Source organism: Solanum stenotomum, chromosome 1 (genome assembly GCF_019186545.1).
Source record: "Solanum stenotomum isolate F172 chromosome 1, ASM1918654v1, whole genome shotgun sequence".
In the NCBI taxonomy this organism is placed as follows: domain Eukaryota; kingdom Viridiplantae; phylum Streptophyta; class Magnoliopsida; order Solanales; family Solanaceae; genus Solanum; species Solanum stenotomum.
Window position 1 is genome coordinate 77,569,005 of NC_064282.1, and position 18,252 is coordinate 77,587,256.

Consider the following 18,252-nt stretch of genomic DNA (forward strand, 5'->3'; position numbering starts at 1 on the left):
CCTTTGATGTGTATTTAGTACCTGTTTTTTTGGTACACATACTATACTCTGCATCTATTTTCATGATGTAGATACGAACACCAGTTATCAGCGCTGAGATCGAGCCAGTTAGAAGAGGACTCAAAGACGAAGGTGAGCACTTTGACGTTCTGGATCATAATTGTCTCCTTTTGTATATTTTGAGTAGTCTTTTGCATTTTGAGACAATTCTATATATTTTGGATCCACTTTTATGACTTGTATTGTTTTGTAGCAGCTTTGTACATATGACCACAAGGTTTTAGAGTTGAATCTTTTGTTATATGTAATGCCTCCGCTCTTTTCAATCATTTTATTAGTTAAATTATTTCTCTATGCTTGTTGGTTATTATTTCTACCCTTACACCCATTACTAGTCGTTCTAGGTTGGCTTACCTAGTGATGGGTTATAGTAGGTGTCATCATGACTATAGTTTTCAAGTCGTGACACCTTTAATCCCTTATTTGGTTGTTGTGCCCGGAAAACCTTATCCCAAGATTAATAATTAGTCCTTGGATAAGTTATCCCTACCTTTGGGTGGAATAGTAATATCGAAATAACATATCTCGAGATAAAATAGATAAAATGACAAGTGTCTCCGTTTAAACTCTTTTTCTACATCATTTTTCACGTTCATGTATTCACATTATTTTAATACCATGTATAATAACATTTACAGCTTTCACTACTCTTTATTTCTATGATTATTCTACACATTTTTTCATTAAAATACACTTTATAAGTTTTTTTTTTTCTATTTATGAATTTATTTGACTAATTCTTATGTTTATTTATATTTAATTTTTCTACTACTGAATTACATATTTTTAATCATATATTCTTTTAGCCACTTGAAAGTTTGTATTTTAATATCAATTAAAATGAGAGAAAAATGAAATGATGCAGTATTGAATACAAGAAATAACTAATCACATCATAACTTGTATTCAAACCAAATAACCCCTTAGTATAATATTATTGTGATTGTGGGCCTAAGGCCTTGAACTGGCTGGGGTTCCAAGTTAATGCGGCTTCACTGTGAAGGGTGTTAACCATATTGTTAGTGAAATATGAAGTGTTGTGGCTTGTTTGACTGTGATTTGTGTGCATCCATGTGCATGTCTGACTTCACGTATCAGGACACTACTTTGGTTCAAGTGCCAATGATCGCGTGTAATGATATAACCCAACCAAGGGTTGGGATCGTTCCCACAAGGAGTGGTTTCGAGAATTAATAGAAAAGTAAAATCAAGTTCTAATCAATCATAGCTGTAAATATTAACAAATCAAAACATACTAAATCTAAGGAGTGACGCAAGCATCAATTATCAATGGGGGTTTGTATTAACTAATCAACAAACACGATAAAAATATAAGGAAACGAGATAGGGAGACGGGATTCTTGGGATGTGATAGGAATATGGGATAAAAGACACTATCGGGTAAATTCTATTGATAGTACATCGCTGAATATTTGTAACTAGGCTAGACTTTAGTGGGGGTAAATTCTCTCTCGAGCAACTTACCCCGAATCAACTCTGTTTCTCTCGAACACCGAGTTGCCGCTTTTAAGCACAGCCTCCGCCTTAGCCCATTCACTCTCTCGAGCTGAAAGTGTGGGAGAGGGCCTAGGATTCACTCTCTCGAGCTGAACCCACGACAACCCAATAACCACCAGCTATCGATTTAGTAGTCTTAGTTTTAAAACCTCTCTCTCGAGCAAGCCAAAAATACTAAGATGAAATCGTATTTGCAACTACAATCTCATTAAGTTCAAACACAACTACTAAACGAAATCACATTTAAACAGCGAATACACCAACAATAAGCAACACCCAACAGTAAATTTAACCCATATTCACAAAATCACACCCGAAGAATTGGGGTTTTAGCTAGACATTGAAAAAAGGAAGAAAATGATACCAAATCGAAGTAACATCAACTGGGTATGATTTATTTTCACTTTAAACGAGTCTAGGATGAAGAATCTTCAACACCCACTTCCCATTTCTTGGAATTGGAAGTCTTCAAATCTTTAAAAGCTAAGAACAAGGTCTCTCTACTTGAAACTTAGAAAAATAAAATGTTGTATCTGAAATTGCATACTAAAATAAAAAATTTAACTAGTATTTATAGTTGTCTAAAAATGTGTTGTGAAGGACCATTTGGCGCAGTTAGTCGGGATCGCTGACACACTCGGCGATCCGCCCTTTGGTCTGGTCATCGCCTTTCTGCTTTTGCCTTCTGCCTTCTCGCATTCTGAATCATTGGGCGATATAGTACTGCTTCGTGAAACTGTTCGACGACACGCCGACTACTCCTTTTCATTGCCGACTTGATTTTTTCCTTCAGGGCTCAATACACTGGAACTTTGGGTGAGGTTAAGGCCTCTCGGTGATTTGCCGAATGCATTAGGCGATCCTCAGGCCTTCTTTTCTTCGTCTTTTCAGCCGTTTTGTTCCTTTTTTTCCAATAGTGTCCATGCTTTGCCTCAAACTCCAAATACCTGAAACTTAAGGATTTTCATCAGTTATTGAGACAAAATATTCATTTGAGGACACTAATTCTATTAAAATAAAGCCCTAAATGAGTCCAAATTGTGGACTCATCAATGACACTTGCATTTGAATGTGAGTAGAGATAGAGGTGAGGGAATGTGTAATGCCCCGCAACTTCTAAGCAAAGATTCGTTCAATCCTCCATATGTGTATAGGCCTTAACCTGATTATTTCTATGTTGTAAACATATTTTAATGTACTTTCCTAAGTGTAGTAAGTGTATACGATGTGTTTTAGGGTCGTAAGGTACCTCAAATACCAAGCTAAGTTCAAAGTATTCCTACCGGCAAGGTTTTCACATGAGTTCATATTAAGGTCAAATTAAAAAAACTATATCTCTTAGAATATAAAAAGTTAGGTGGCCTATAACCTACCAAATTAAATGTCTATGAGTCTTTTTTCCAATTCCACTAAGTTTGCATCAATCAGAGTTCGAAGTAAAAAGTTATGGTTGGTTTTACCGAAACATGGGATACTTGTCCATTCGGCGACTCGACGAATGGTAATTTGGTGAATCGCCAAATTACCTCGCCAACATGTACCGAAAACCTTCAATATCTGAATATTTTGGTGATCTAAAGCCCCATTTGGTGATCCACCAAATATTTCGGTGAGGGGACCTCCAAATTATCGATTTGACTGACGGAATTCATTAAAAGGTCATTTTATTTTATTTTTATGATCATCTAATGTTCCCAGAAGGGCATTCTTGAATTTTTATATTCAATTAACATCTATAAGTCCATCTTATAATATAATAACATCATTATACGTATAGTAACTCTCAAAATTTCTAATTTTATTTCTTTAAAAAAAAAACAAGAACACCAAGAAAGGGATTTCTCCAATTTTGCAAGATCTAAAGGCTCTAAATTCAATATTCTCTTCACGAATTCTAAGGTTTTCAATCCAACATTTATTTTCCACACTTCATCTCCTAGAAAACCATATATAAAAGGATTTCTCAAGTTCATGCTATAAGGTTCTAGGCACCAAAACGAGTTCTTCCTTCTAAGTCTCATTTTCTCAGGTATGTAAGGCTTCAATGAGAATATTCCTTTCTCTCTCATGCCCAAATTATTTTGATTCTTAAGAATTTCACAAGATTATTAGAAGTAAGGTTAGGGCTTTTATGAAATTATGATCTTTCTTCAATAAGCTATATTTTCATTATTTCACTTTGATTTTGAAACCTGATGGTACTGATTTTGCATGATTTTTATGGTTATTCAAAACCTTATGGATTTTAAGCATGAAAACAAGAATTAAAACCTACATATATGTTATTTTAAGATATGACTTTTGAGCATAGCCTCTTTTATGATTCAAGATGATAAGGCTTTCATACCTATGAGCATGATATGAATTACAACCTAAATACATGTTATTTTAAGATATGACTTTTCAGTTGAGCCGCATATATGACTCAAGATGATAAGTAGTTTTCATACCTTTGAGAATCATATGAATTTATGTTGTTTTTGAAGTACAATATAGAACCTAGAGGTTGTAAATTAGAAAACTCAAGTCCCATTACTACACGCCAATGTAGGATTATGTTTCACCGCATTGTCGGTTGACATTTTCGCCTTGAGAGGCTCAGATTAGTAGATCTACATATATATAATATTGTTTTATATTCTACCAAGGTATAGGGAAGCCCTCCCAATTAGGTTAGCTGTTGGACATAATGAACTCACATGGTGTATGTCGGTTATAAGAAACTCCCCAATTGATGCATCTCTTACGATGTTCCCTTAACTTCATTTGAGGTATATTGAGTATGCTATTTTACATTATGATTATGCAAGGCTACTGATTTAAACTCGGGTTTCTGTATATGCTTTTAAAAAAAGGTCTTAAAACGGGTATTTATGTATGGGTTTCAATTGCTTCTCTTTAGTCCATTTATTATGATTATGACTCTACTTTTTAGAACCTTATTCTATTGTTCCTCCTTATGTTACTTTATATGAGTATGTTGGTGCCCTTACATACTCAGTATATTCCACGTACGGACGCATACTTTTCTTTGCATTGCATTCTTTTATGATGTAGACTTTCGGCTCATACTCATACTCGTGGCTAGTAAAGTTACAACATTTCCAGTTAGCACTTGACGAGCCCTCCTCATTTGGGGACTCCACTAATTTAGGTTATTAGACTTTCCTTCATGTTGTCTTTCATTTTGAGGTAGTTGGGGGCCATGTCCCGCCAGACTTATACTTTCAATCGAACTAGTAGAGGCTTATTTCAGACAATAGAAATGTGGTTTCATGGATTTTTTTAATTTCTGTTATTTAGTCATGCATTTTAGCTTCTTCTTACTTCTTAGTTCTTTATTTTATGCTTTGATATGTATGTCAAGGGTTAGATTGGGGCCACTCATGGTTCTAGGAATCGTGTCCTGGCTGGGTTATAGACTCGTATCGTGACAAATTTCATATCAGAGCACTAGGTTCAAGTGTCCTAGAATGCCCAAAAAGCAAGTAGAGTTCTTTTTATGGGTGTGAAGTGCGCCAAACTTATAAGGGGAAGGCTACGTGATGTTTAGGAAAAAATTTTCATTCTTTCATACTCTGGATCGTGCAATAGAGCTATCCCCTAAGAAACACACGCAAATTTATGTTTTGCTCTAGATATAATTGGTAAAACTCAATTCCTACTGATAAGATATTCTCAAATAGAACTATCAACATTTCAAAGACCGTGCCAAAGGCTTGAGAGGAGTCCATTAGTGTGATTTAGCCCTTTAATTTGAAATCTTATATCCTTATTTATGTAAATCATGTTGCTGAGCCAAAATATGATATACATTCAGATTCTTTTATAATTCTTCATTACATAGAGCATTCAAGAAATACAAAAGTATGTGTCCAGATGAATTTGATTGTTTTGGGTCTTTTATGAGTCAAGAAATTCGTTTAGGGTTTTCTTAAGGGTAAAACGACAAAATGATCCTTTTAGTATTTTTGAGTCAAGAAATTCGTTTAGGGTTTTCCTAAGAGTAAAACGACAAAACGATCTTTTTAGTATTTTTCCCATCAGTTAAATCATACTACAATGTATCAGTTTAGTAAAATCATCATAACTCTCTACTTCGAACTCCGAATGACTCAAACTTAGTGGTGTTGAAAAGAAGACTCAAACGCCTTTAATTTGGTAGTTATGGGTCACCTAAATTTTCATATTCTAAATGATATGGGTATTTGAACTTGACCCAAGTAGAATCTTATATCAAAACTTAATCGGTAAGGAAACTTTCAACTCAACTTGTGTTAGGGGATTCTTGTGACCTTAATTCATCTCCAAATTTATTCTCACACTAAAGAATTGATTTTAATACCTAAACACAATTTAAGAATTACCCAATACGACCTTATACGCAAATGAATAATGGTTCAGGCCTTATCTTAGAAATTTTGGGGTGTTACAAAAGAGTTACTGTTTTCCCTCTTTTGTACTATCTATGTATTTGGTATTTTGATTAGATATAACTGTTGTGTATAGTTTATTTCTATACGTAGATGCTCTTATACCGGTGACACGAGGCCCATGGTTGGTTCTTGTATATAGTTTTATCCTTCTTGGTCACTTTCCAGCCCTTTCTCTATATTTTGTTTCGTTATATGCCTATCTATGCTATGGATACCTCTTCTCTCTTATTATTGCTCTCGCATAGTTATATGTTTGTTTAATTTAGGGATAAGGCACAAGTACCCCCTAGACTATGACTGATATCTCAGAGACACACCTTAACTAAACTAAGGTCCTACTATCCCCCGAACTTTTTTTTTTGTAATTTTATACACCTTTTTGACTTACGTGGCATCCAAATATCTTCCACACGCCTCAACTACGTGGAGTCAAGGAGTGTGTCATGTAAGCCAAAAGGTGTACAAAATTACAAACAAAAAAAAATGAGTTTGGGGGGTAATAAGACCTTAGTTTAATTAAGATGTATCTCTGAAATTTCGGTCATAGTCTAGGGAAATAGTTGTACCTTATCCCTTTAATTTATCGTTTGTGATTGAAGTTTGACTTGCCTAGTAGGGGTTTATGGTAGGTGCTATTATAACCCAAATTTCGAATTGTGACACAAAAACAATACAAATAACTAATACAATATATACTACATAATTTTTTGTGTGTGTGCGCGTGCGTGTGCGTGTGCGTGTGTGCGCGTGTGCGTGCAAATTAAAATCAAATCAAATTTTGTCCATTATTAATACTAAAAATCAAATCTAAGAAATATTTTAAAAATTCGATTTGGTTCGATTTTTTTGTTTTGTCTTGAATACTCCTAGTTCTAAGGACCAAAACTACATACTTAAGTTAATTAAAAGTTAAATTTGCATATTTAAATAGTATAGGATCAAAATCATAATAACATCACAACTCATGGACCATTATTGCTAATTCCTCCTTTGCTAAGGCCACCTTGTGAACTAGTTCTCAACTCATGGTCAAGCAAACAATTTTTTTTTGTCATATAAGTGATAAATTTTGCTTGTCCCAACTTCAAACACTCTATTTTGTAATCATCTTGACAACTAATTAGGCTTGCTTATAAATAAGTACTTATGTAGCTACTCGACTTCTCCACCCCTTGTTTTCCTTTTAGAATTTTGTTTCCCTATTTGTCCTTTTTTTGGTCCTCCCTCGATAGTTATATCTAGTTCGACAAAATTTAAATTTACATTAAAAGGTTTCATGTTAAAGATAAAATGGTCTTAATAATTGTGATATTATATCTAGAATTCAAATTTCAAACTTAAGATTTCTAATTAAAAATAAATATGTATTTTATCACTTTACCACATTTTTTGATTAGTTTGTTTCCCTTTTTGTCACCATCCTTTTTCATAGTCTCAAATTGGTTCGTGTATTTACATTTTTTCCTCTTTAACCTTCTCTTTTATTTTCTCTTCTTTGTTGTTGTAAACAATAAAAATAGGATGATAATTTCTTATATCGTATCTATCCCATAAACACATGAAAATTAAATTAGGCCCTTTAAATGGTAATCAATTAACACTAGCATTTAATTATTAATAGAAAAAAATTGAGTTACAAGAGTTTATTAATTGTTTTCATTAATATATGTTTCTCCGTTATATGTGGAATTTTAATCCCTTTTCACTAATTTTCCTTTTTTTCCCTTTCCTTTGAATTTTAGTTTTCCATTATATACCCCTCTCAAGTTCAATTTCATGGTCCATCTTGTTATTTTATTTATTTATTTATTTCTATTTAGCAATCCTATCTCTTTTTTCCTTTTTAAATCACTTTCAATGACTATTCTTTGCCATAATTCTTTCATGAATTTGATTTTGACTAACTCTAGAAATTTTGTAGTTAGAGTGTAAGCTAGTGAAGTATAGTGAGGGAAAAAAAAGATTTTGAGTCTCTTTGTCAATTGTCAACTTTGATTATAAATTTATTCTTATCCAACTTTTATTAAATATAAATATCTAAGATTACATGAATCTTCAAACACTACTTAGAAGTATTTATAGCAACATTTTTTTAATTTAGAGTTGAAAAAACAAAGAGAAAAGAACCTTTTTTTTTCTTGTTCAAACAAAGATAGAAAAATGTCACCTTTTTCACTTGATTTCTTGTCAACAAAAAGATCAAATGTTCAGAGTTTTCTTCAATCAGTCACACCGGTTATCTCTTCAAAATCTCTACCAAAGGTGACTATCTTTTTTTATTATTATTATTATTATTATTATTATTTTAAATTTTTATTTATTTTTGTGTGAAAAATTATTTGTGCTTTTGTTTATGTAAGTCCATCATCCTCAATTTTTTAATTTTTGGGGATTTTGAAGCCATAGAGACATTTGATTTATCAAGAATTCACAATTTTGTTCGTTTTCTTGAAAAAGAGCGTATATATATATATATAGAGTTGTTATCAATTTTAGATTGAATCTGAACTTGTCGCAAGCTAATTCAGAAATGATGTCTTGAATTTTTTTATTAGTTTCTTCTCTTGTATCTGGTGAATTTTTCAATGCTACAATCTCTGGTCAACTTCCTGGTACTTACCAAAGAACATCAACATTATTTATTTTCTAAATTTGTATAATGGTCTCAGATTTTTTTTCTATTATGGTCACAACCTCTTAAAGTTTAAAAAAAATCCAAAAATGAGTCTTTGTTTATGTCATTTGTTGAGGAGAAGAATAAGTTGGGATGTGACAATTTGAACATGTGACATTTTTTATATAAAAAAATAAGAGCTTTTTAAAATTGTGTTATATTCCTTTCAATTTGCTTATAATATAGTATTGTTATAAAGAATTTCTTCATTTTCTTGTACATCACTATTTTTTCAATTCCTTGTAGTTTCAATGGTTTTTTTTTTTTTGTCAATTTCTTGTTGTATCTCTTATTTCCTTTATTTTTGTTTGATTGTGTCAATTAATATTGTAGAGCAACATGGATGATCAAAATAGCATGTGGAATTCAAATGGTGATGAATACTTCACACTTAGAGATTTGTGGGATTGTTACGAAGAGTGGAGTGCATATGGTGTTGGTGCTCCCATTTATTTGAAAGATGATAATGAGAGTGTTATTCAATATTATGCTCCTTATTTATCAGCAATTCAAATTTACACCGTCAAATCAGCTTCCTCACTAATAAGGTATGAACGAAGATACATTTTTTTTTCTTTTCCAAAAATAATCAAAATCACACAATCAAATTACCTTTTTTACCAATAAGGTATAAATGGAAATATATTTACTTTTCTTTTCCTGTTTATATTCAAGTAATGCAAATACAAAGGCTTGTTTTCATAAAAAGTCTAAAACTAGCTTTGTGCTTAATATCATAAATTTCTTCCTTTACTATATCTTGAAATTATTTTTTTATTTTTAATCTTTAATTTTCTTATTTATTAGGCAGAATAGTTAGGGAGATCATTGTACTTATTTTAGTTTGTCAATTCTGTCTCTATGCTATATGGAGTTTCATCCAAACACTAGAACCTATTCAACATCTTTGACTATTGACTTGACTTATATAATGTTTATTTTACTAAGCAGAATAAAGTGTGTAATTACACACCCTTAAAAGTGAATAAATACAATAATTTGCATTTAAAAAAAACATTAAAATCATAAGGAGAAAAATAACAATAAAAAAGGAAAAGGAATTAAAAAAAATAGTCAACTTTCATATGTCCCCTCACCCCTCTTTCAATCTTCTTCTTTGTGTCCACTCACCAAAATATAGAAAAGAGAAAAATGTAACTTTCTAATTGATTTTCCCTTTCTCCTCCCTTCATTTTCTATCTTTTATTTTTATATATTTTTCACTCCCCCCCCCNCCCCCTCTTCCGCATATCTAACTCATCCGACATGGAGGGCTATTATGTCTAAAAATCTTCCATTGTTATATCGTTTACAGGAAGCTGGGAGTACCCTGTGTGGATTTGGGGGTTGCTTCTGCGCTGGCTTTGCTAGCTTGCATGACGGGTTGTAAGACGCTCAATCAATCGGGCTAAGACCCCCTCTAGCGCCCTCACCTGATCCTAAGCCAGAGGCTAAAATGAATTCTTTATTAAATAATCACATCATAAGGAGATTAATAGGGAAGTACCCAAAGTTCTTTTATAACAAAATACTTTAAATTAAACAAACAAAAACATTTAGTTTTTTTCTAAGGTGGAAGAACATATAAAAAGGAGTGGAAGTAGATTTATTTGGTAATTTGTGATGGGCCTTAGTGCGATTGTAGGTAAAAGGAAAAAAAGAAAGAAAAACAGAAAATAGAAAGAGTATCATTGTTCATAGTGAAAGTAGCCTTGAAAGAGGTTGAATTTTTTAAAAAGAAGGAGCAACCAAGGGAGCTTCTTTGTATCCTCTTTCACTTCACTTTTTATTTTCTCTTTAAGAAGATAAAATATATAGTAAGAACTTTTGATAGATAGATTATCATCTAGTGATGTTGCTTGAATATTCACTTTTTCATGGAGATATGTGATGATTTGGTTGTTGATACTACTAGCTTCACTCTTCAACAGTGAATGCCATTTGTACACAATTTCTTAATCATGAAATCTTTAATATAGCTTCATAAGATGTTGAATGCAAATCTAGAGATCATGTGTTTCAACAAATTTTTCATTTTTGATGATATCAAATTCAGAGCAACTTCATAAGTTTTCTTATGTACTCTTGTAGCATCTTCAATCTTCATAAGATCTTGATTCGCCTCTTCTCATTTGATGATAGCTTCTATGTTGACAATCTACTTTTTAAAAACAAAGTTCTTTGTTATTTCAACACTTTTGGTTGGAACAAGTTATCCCAGAATTAATTATCTTTCGATTAGCTATCCTGAGATAACTTATCCCACCATGTATATGGGATAACTTATCCATCACTATGCTATAAATTGTGGGATAAGTTATCCCAAACACGGCAACCAAACAAGACACGAGAATTTTATCCCATGACTATTTTTTTATTCCAGGACTATTTATTCATATCTATTACACCAAACGACCCCTTACTGTTTCATGTCGATACAATAAACTTACTTCACAAGATTTGTGAACTTATAGTAGTTCACCCTCGATATAAAAAAGGTTTATAAGATTCTTGAGTTTATAGACATTAACAACTTTAGCCTCTTTCAATTTGTACAAATAGCTAGGTTTACATAATAAACAAGAGTTGTGATCTTACTTAATCAGCTACATGACTAACCTTTCCTTCATTTGTAGTTTGTTAAATAGCTAAGTTTGAGAACCTATAATCAAAATCTTATATGTCTCTTCAAATATATATTCTCCCTTATGTTTCTTATCAAAAATATTCTTCAACTTCCACACAATAAACATGTTCTTAAAAACTTTATCCATTTGGGTTTATAAAAAATAGTAGTGCTACGTAANCATTCCGTTCAAGTTTTTTATAATATAGTATTGTTATAAGAATTTCTCCATTTCCTTGTACTTCACTATTTTTTCAATTCTTTGTAGTTTCAATGATAATTTTTTTTTTTGTTAATTTCTTGTTGTATCTCTTATTTCCTTTATTTTTATTTGATTGTGTCAATTAATATTGTAGAGTAACATGGATGATCAAAATGGCATGTGGTACCCAAATGGTAATGAATACTTTGCACTTAGAGATTTGTGGAATTGTTACAAAGAGTGGAGTGCATATGGTGTTGGTGCTCACATTTATTTGAAGGATGATAATGAGAGTGTTATTCAATATTATGCTCCTTACTTATCAGCGATTCAAATTTACACCGTCAAATCAACTTCCTCACTAATAAGGTATGAACGAAAATACATTTTTTTTATCTTTTTCAAAAGTAATCAAAATTACACAATCAAATTACCTTTTTTACCAATAAGGTATAAATGGAAATATATTTACTTTTCTTTTCCTGTTTATATTCAAGTAATGCAAATACAAAGGCTTGTTTTCATAAAAAAGTCTAAAACTAGCTTTGTGCCTAATATCATCAATTTCTTCCTTTACTATATTTTGAAATTAGTCTTTTATTTTTAATCTTTAATTGTCTTATTTATTAGGCAGAATAGTTAGGGAGATGATTGTACTTATTTTAGTTTGTCAATTCTGTCTCTATGCTATGTGGAGTTTCATTCAAAACTAATAGTTTGGACATCTTTGACTGTTGACTTGACTTATATAGTACTTATTTTACTAAGTAGGATAAAGTGTGTAATTACACACCCTTAAAAGTGAATTAATACAATAATTTACATTTTAAAAAAACATTAAAATCCTAAGGAGAAAAATAACAATAAGAAAGAAAAAGGAATTAAAAAAAAATCGTCAACTTTCATTTGTCCCTTCACCAAAATACCCCAAGCCAAAATATAGAAAAGAGAAAAATGTAACTATCTAATTGATTTTCTCTTTCTCCTCTCTGCATTTTCTATCTTTTATTTTTATTATTTTTCACTAACATTAAATTATCACATCATAAGGAGATTAATAGCAAAGTACCCAAAGCTTTTATATAACAAAAATACCTGAAATTAAACAAACAAAAACATTCAAAAAATTTCGAAGGTGGAAGAACATATAAAAAGGAGTGGAAGTAGATTTATTTGGTAACTTGTGAGAGTATTATTGTTCATAGTGAAAGTAGCCTTGAAAGAGGTTGAATTTTTAAAAAAGGAGGAGCAACCAAGAGAGCTTCTTTGTATCCTCTTTCACTTCACTTTTTATTTTCTCTTTAAGAAGATAAAATATATAATAAGAACTTTTGATAGATAGAATATATTCACTTTTTCTTGGAGATATGTGATGATTTGGTTGTTGATACTACTAGCTTCACTCTTCAACAATGAATGACATTTGTACACAATTTGTTAATCATGAACACTTTAATATAGCTTCATAAGATGTTGAATGCAAATCTAGAGATCATGTGTTTCAACAAATTCTTCCTTTTTGATGATATCAAACTCATAGCAACTTCATAAGTCTTCATATGTACTCTTGTAGCATCTTCAATATTCATAAGATCTTGATGCCCCTCTTCTCACTTGATGATAGCTTCTATGTTGACAATCTTCTTTTTTAAAAACAAAGTTCTTTGTTGTTTCAACACTTTTGTTTGGGAACAGGTTATCCCAGAATTAATTATCCTGGGATAACATTCCACCATGTATATGGGATAACTCATCCATCACTACGGTATAAATGGTGGGATAAGTTATCCAAACAAGACACCAAAATTTTATCACATGACTATTTATTTTTATCTCTTGCACCAAACGACCCCTTACAATTTCATGTCGATATATACAACAAACTTACTTCACATGATTTGTAAACTTATAGTAGTTCACCTCGATCTCTAAAAGGTTTATAAGATTCTTGAGTTTATAGACATTAACAACTTTAGCCTCTTTCAATTTGTACAAATAGCTAGGTTTACATAATAAACAAGAGTTGTGATCTTACTTAATCAGCTACATGACTAACCTTTCCTTCATTTGTAGTTTTTTAAATAGCTAGGTTAGATAACCTAATCATAATCTTACGTCTCTTCAAATATATATTCTCCCTTATGTTTCTTATCAAAAATATTCTTCAACTTCCACACAATAAGCACGTTCTTAAAAACTTTATCCATTTGGCTTTATAAAAAATAGTAGTGCTAGGTAAAGGTCTTTTGTGAGCATGTCAATGTACATTTTCTACTCAAGAATTCATCAAGCCTAAATAGAAGATGTTTAGACACGTCCTTTTAATTCATAAAGACCATATCAAGTAGAAAATCACATTTACTTGTACCCAGAGGCGGACCCACCCCTATAGATGAGGGTGCATGTGTCCCCGTTAACTTCGAAAAAAATCATGTGTATATATATATATATATATATCTTGAGAAACTTATAGAAATTAGGATATAATTAACCGTGCACACATAAGAAACATAAGAGTGTCGTCATTGTGCTATTGGTAAAAGTTTGAGGAACCACCCGCGAGACCTGGGTTCAAATCCAGCTTCAGTGCTATTTCACTAACGTAATATTGGTGCATCCAAAGTTTTCAAATCTTTGGTTCGCCTCTAGTTGTACCACTTTATGGTCAAATTTAGTTCTCTTTATTAAGAAAGAAGAGTTTCTAAACTTTGTTCCCTTGTCTCTCTTCAAAGAAAATTTTGATATCTTTTGAATTCCCTCTTTCCTCCTTACTATGTTTCTTTTCTGCTTTATATTTTGTTGTGTTTAGTTCCTCTTGTATCACCATTTTATTCACATACAATTCTCTTTAATTTCTTTAGTAAGAGTGTACCGATTTAAACAGACTTTTGAAAAAATTGATGATGGTGTTATGTGTTGTGTATAGAAACTCATCTTCTGGAGATCATGATGTGGATTTCGAGATGGAATCTTGGAGCGATGCAAGTGAGAACAGCGAGAAGTTGTCGAGAACTATAAGTAACAACTCCATTTCTGCAGATTCATGTTTTGAGTTGGATGCTTCAAGAGATCGCCTTGGCTATCTCTATTTCCAGTATTCTGAGACATGCTCTCCTTTTTGGAGAATTCCATTTTCAGATAAGGTACACACATTACTCTTGAAATTTCACATCGATCTAATATACTCATTAATTGTAAAATTTTATTATTTTTGACGTTACACAATTAATTGGTTAATAAGAATAACGTTATGGCTACATTGCAAGTAACAGAATAGACTTTATTACTTGTATGCACAACACCGAAAGTTGAGACCAATGAACCCTGTTTTGTTTTCCCTTAGGTATTTGAACTGTTTCTAAGTCACTATGTTTATAAAGTAACTAATGTCACGGATTTAGAGTCTCACTAAAGCTCCTTGCGGCACATGACACAAAGGACTCATTGAATCCATAGAAAATCCTTCTTCATTGCTACATTCAACAGTTGCTTCAGTATAACAACTTTGTTCCATAAGTAGAGATTGATCACATCGAGTCTACTAACTATAATAGGTAGTATAACATGCAATAGATCTATAATCTTTGACTTTAGTAGGAGAGGGGACTTGACTAAATCGGTGCCTCAATTTGAATAACCTCGGGAAAGGATTATGAGACATTCACTTCAATCGGAATTCTGGTACATGAGATCTTCTCAGAGATGATTGTAAAGCAATCTGTGTGTAAAGGTCTCCTTACTGCACTCGCCACTTTGATTCGAGCTTCAGTAGACCAATACCGCATAGGCAACCCAAGTAACTTCACCCATAGTGGGATTAGACAATGTCTTGATCAAAATCAAAATCAAGCTCCCATTGTTTGAGAATGATAGGCTTATTGTTATAGTAATATGGTCCATATTTAAGTACCTTTTCCTTAAGTATTCATGTTTGATTAGTCCTTTTCTTGTAGGAAAAGGTTTACAACTCTATACATAGAGACTCATTCCTTCTAACTTAATCAACAGTCACAATATAGTCCTAGGGGCTTTGAGAGTTTTGTGTACGGGGAGAAACGGTGAGACACAAATGTTATGTTAACACTTGCGTGGACCTCTTTTTATTTCAAGTGGATTGTGTGAGGTTACTTCTTTCGATATTTTGTACTCTCATATTTATATAGTGAATTGCTCATCTCCTCTTGTGGACGTAAATCGCTTGACCAAACCATGTTAAATGTTTGTATCACTTTTGGTATATTTCTCGTTTCTCATTTCTCTTCTTACTCATAGACTTTTGAGGTTTGCTTGGTTAGCTTTCATATGACACCGAATTATTTTGATCAATAGTATCATTTCACATCTTTTTATGAAGCTAATATATGTTTGTGCTACTATAGATCCTTGAATTTACTCAGCACTATCCTGGACTCGCGACGCTAAAGAGTACTGAATTGTCTGCTGCAAGTTGGATGGCTGTTGCTTGGTATATATATATATTAATCTTCTTAGTCTTAATGTTTTTTTTCCTTTGATAACTCTAGTTAAAGATGATACTGAAATGCTTTCTTCTCTCATGTTTAGTCAGTTTATTTTACATATCTAAGTGATTTGCTTTACATCATATTATTAGGTATCCAATCTACCATGTTCCAATGAAAGGAATTACCAAAAATGTTTCTGCAAGTTTTCTTACCTACCATACATTGTCATCAACTTTCCAAGGTATGTATTTTAAACTCGCTATATTTGATTAAGTTATACACACTGACAATGTAAGATTTTTTCGGTATCACTCTACCCTACTTGACTGAGTGATGTGCCTTTTGTTTTCAGATGTTGTAGAAGAGAAACCCGATGGAGAAAGGAAGGGTGAAAGTGGAATTCGTCTTAGTCCATTCGGTTTAGCGGCATACAAGATGCAAAATGATGTATGGATAAACACTCATACAGAAAAGGACTATGAAAAACTATGTGATCTTCAAAATGCTGCAGATTCATGGCTGAAGCAGCTTTCTTATAGTCACCATGACTTCAATTTCTTCACCGTGCATTCTAACATGGAGCATGGAGGTTACTCATTATGAACTCATTCACAGCCTCCGCCATCATTCTTGTTATGTTTCTTAGACGGTTTTCTCCAAGAAACTGAAACTGATGCACCCTCTTTCAATTCATTTGATGGGAGGAAATCGTTAGATTGTCTAAGATATATTTTCCTTTGTGGTTTGGGAGGATTTCGGTTTTGTACCAAAACCGTTGTAGAGCTTTGTAAACATCTCATGCAGCTCTATATTTCAACAAGTACTAAAATTTTGGGCCTAAGTCTTGGGCATTTGCTTTTCTCAACAAATTGTCACATGTTTCATCATGTTGACATTCAAACCACAACATATTAAGTCCAAGTTGTATAGATTTCAATCTTCTTCTTTTTTATAATCTAGAAATCTCAGAGTGCCAATGAAGCACAGGTTGGAAACTTGAATGAATGACCAGTCCATACTTCTATTATTCTCCTCTTTATCTCTAGTGTGGTATGATTCCATGATATGTCTAAATAACATGGCACGCGATGTTCTCTTATCACTCTATCAAAGCCTTGTGGTTGTTTATAGTTCAATCTTATTTCTAAAGGAAAACTTGGAAATATTAATTGCCAATAGTCTCCCTAGATACATATAATATCTCCACCCCTACCTAGGGTTGTTCATGATTATGGTTTAAAAAAACAAATTGAACCGCAATTCAAACCAAATCGATTAAAAAATTAATATTTGGTTTGGTTTGATTTAGTTAGGTTTGGTTTAAAATTTTGAAAACTGATCATACTATTTGATTTGGTTTTGGTTCTACTAAAAATCAACCGCAAAAATAACCAAACCAAAATATTAAATTAGATATATAATTTTTATATTTATTCATATACTAGTAGAGACTGATTGAAATTTTGAAATGGACAAAATCAAACACAAATTGCTAGTAACCTAAATTCGAGATTTGCTTCAACATGGTACTAAACTTCAAACTTTGCCAGAAGAGGGAAGAAGAAAACAATTATGTGGTATCCAAATTCTGAATCTATGGTTATTCAAGTCAATTTCATTCACACTTTTATCCCTAATTAGCTTAAATGGATAGCGAATGGGAGCACGAGTTTTCCGATAGAATGCTGAAAAATTTATATTAAATCATCTGTGTTACTAATCCGACTTGGAATCATTCTCTCTAGTGTGCAAACGATTTCTTGTTTTCACCAATTGTGCACGCCTTAGTTCATCTTTGATCAACTCCCCTATGCTCATCTAGAGTACCAAATCTAAACTCATTCACCGATATTTTATTATTAATTTCATTTGTCTTAGTAATTTCAGCAATGAGCTTGATTTGTTTTCTTGTTGATCTTGCAAAGTATGTTTCATATACATCCAATCTTGAACAGCTTGATATTTTGAATCACAAAATATTACCCTTTAAGTGGTTGGAGTTGGGGCCGAAATTAAAGGGATTTAGATTTTGACCTTTATGAATCTCACTCTTTCGCGTGACTCTAATTTTTATGTTATAACAAAGTTGTTTCGATTTTGGAAAGAGCTATGTATTAGCTATCCAAGTATCGATTATGTTTTGGATTCTGTATATATTTCTTCAGAGGCTAGCAATTTGGCCGTGACTGATTATGGGGCCGAGGTTTGTCGGTGAATTTGAGTAGTTTGCGTATGATCAATGTTTTTGGGAATCATTAGCTTACTAATAGGCA

The 18,252-nt window shown here is 32.3% G+C and overlaps 1 protein-coding gene across 1 annotated transcript; it reads left to right on the plus strand.

Annotated features, from left to right (window-relative positions):
* The first annotated feature begins 9,030 nt into the window (after positions 1–9,030).
* LOC125847758 (uncharacterized) lies at positions 9,031–16,596 on the plus strand. Its single transcript, XM_049527444.1, has 5 exons — positions 9,031–9,236; positions 14,443–14,659; positions 15,896–15,981; positions 16,129–16,220; positions 16,332–16,596. Exons 1-5 carry the CDS (start codon positions 9,046–9,048, stop codon positions 16,580–16,582), a joined length of 837 nt encoding a protein of 278 aa, XP_049383401.1. The 5' UTR covers positions 9,031–9,045; the 3' UTR covers positions 16,583–16,596.
* Positions 16,597–18,252: the final 1,656 nt, after the last annotated feature.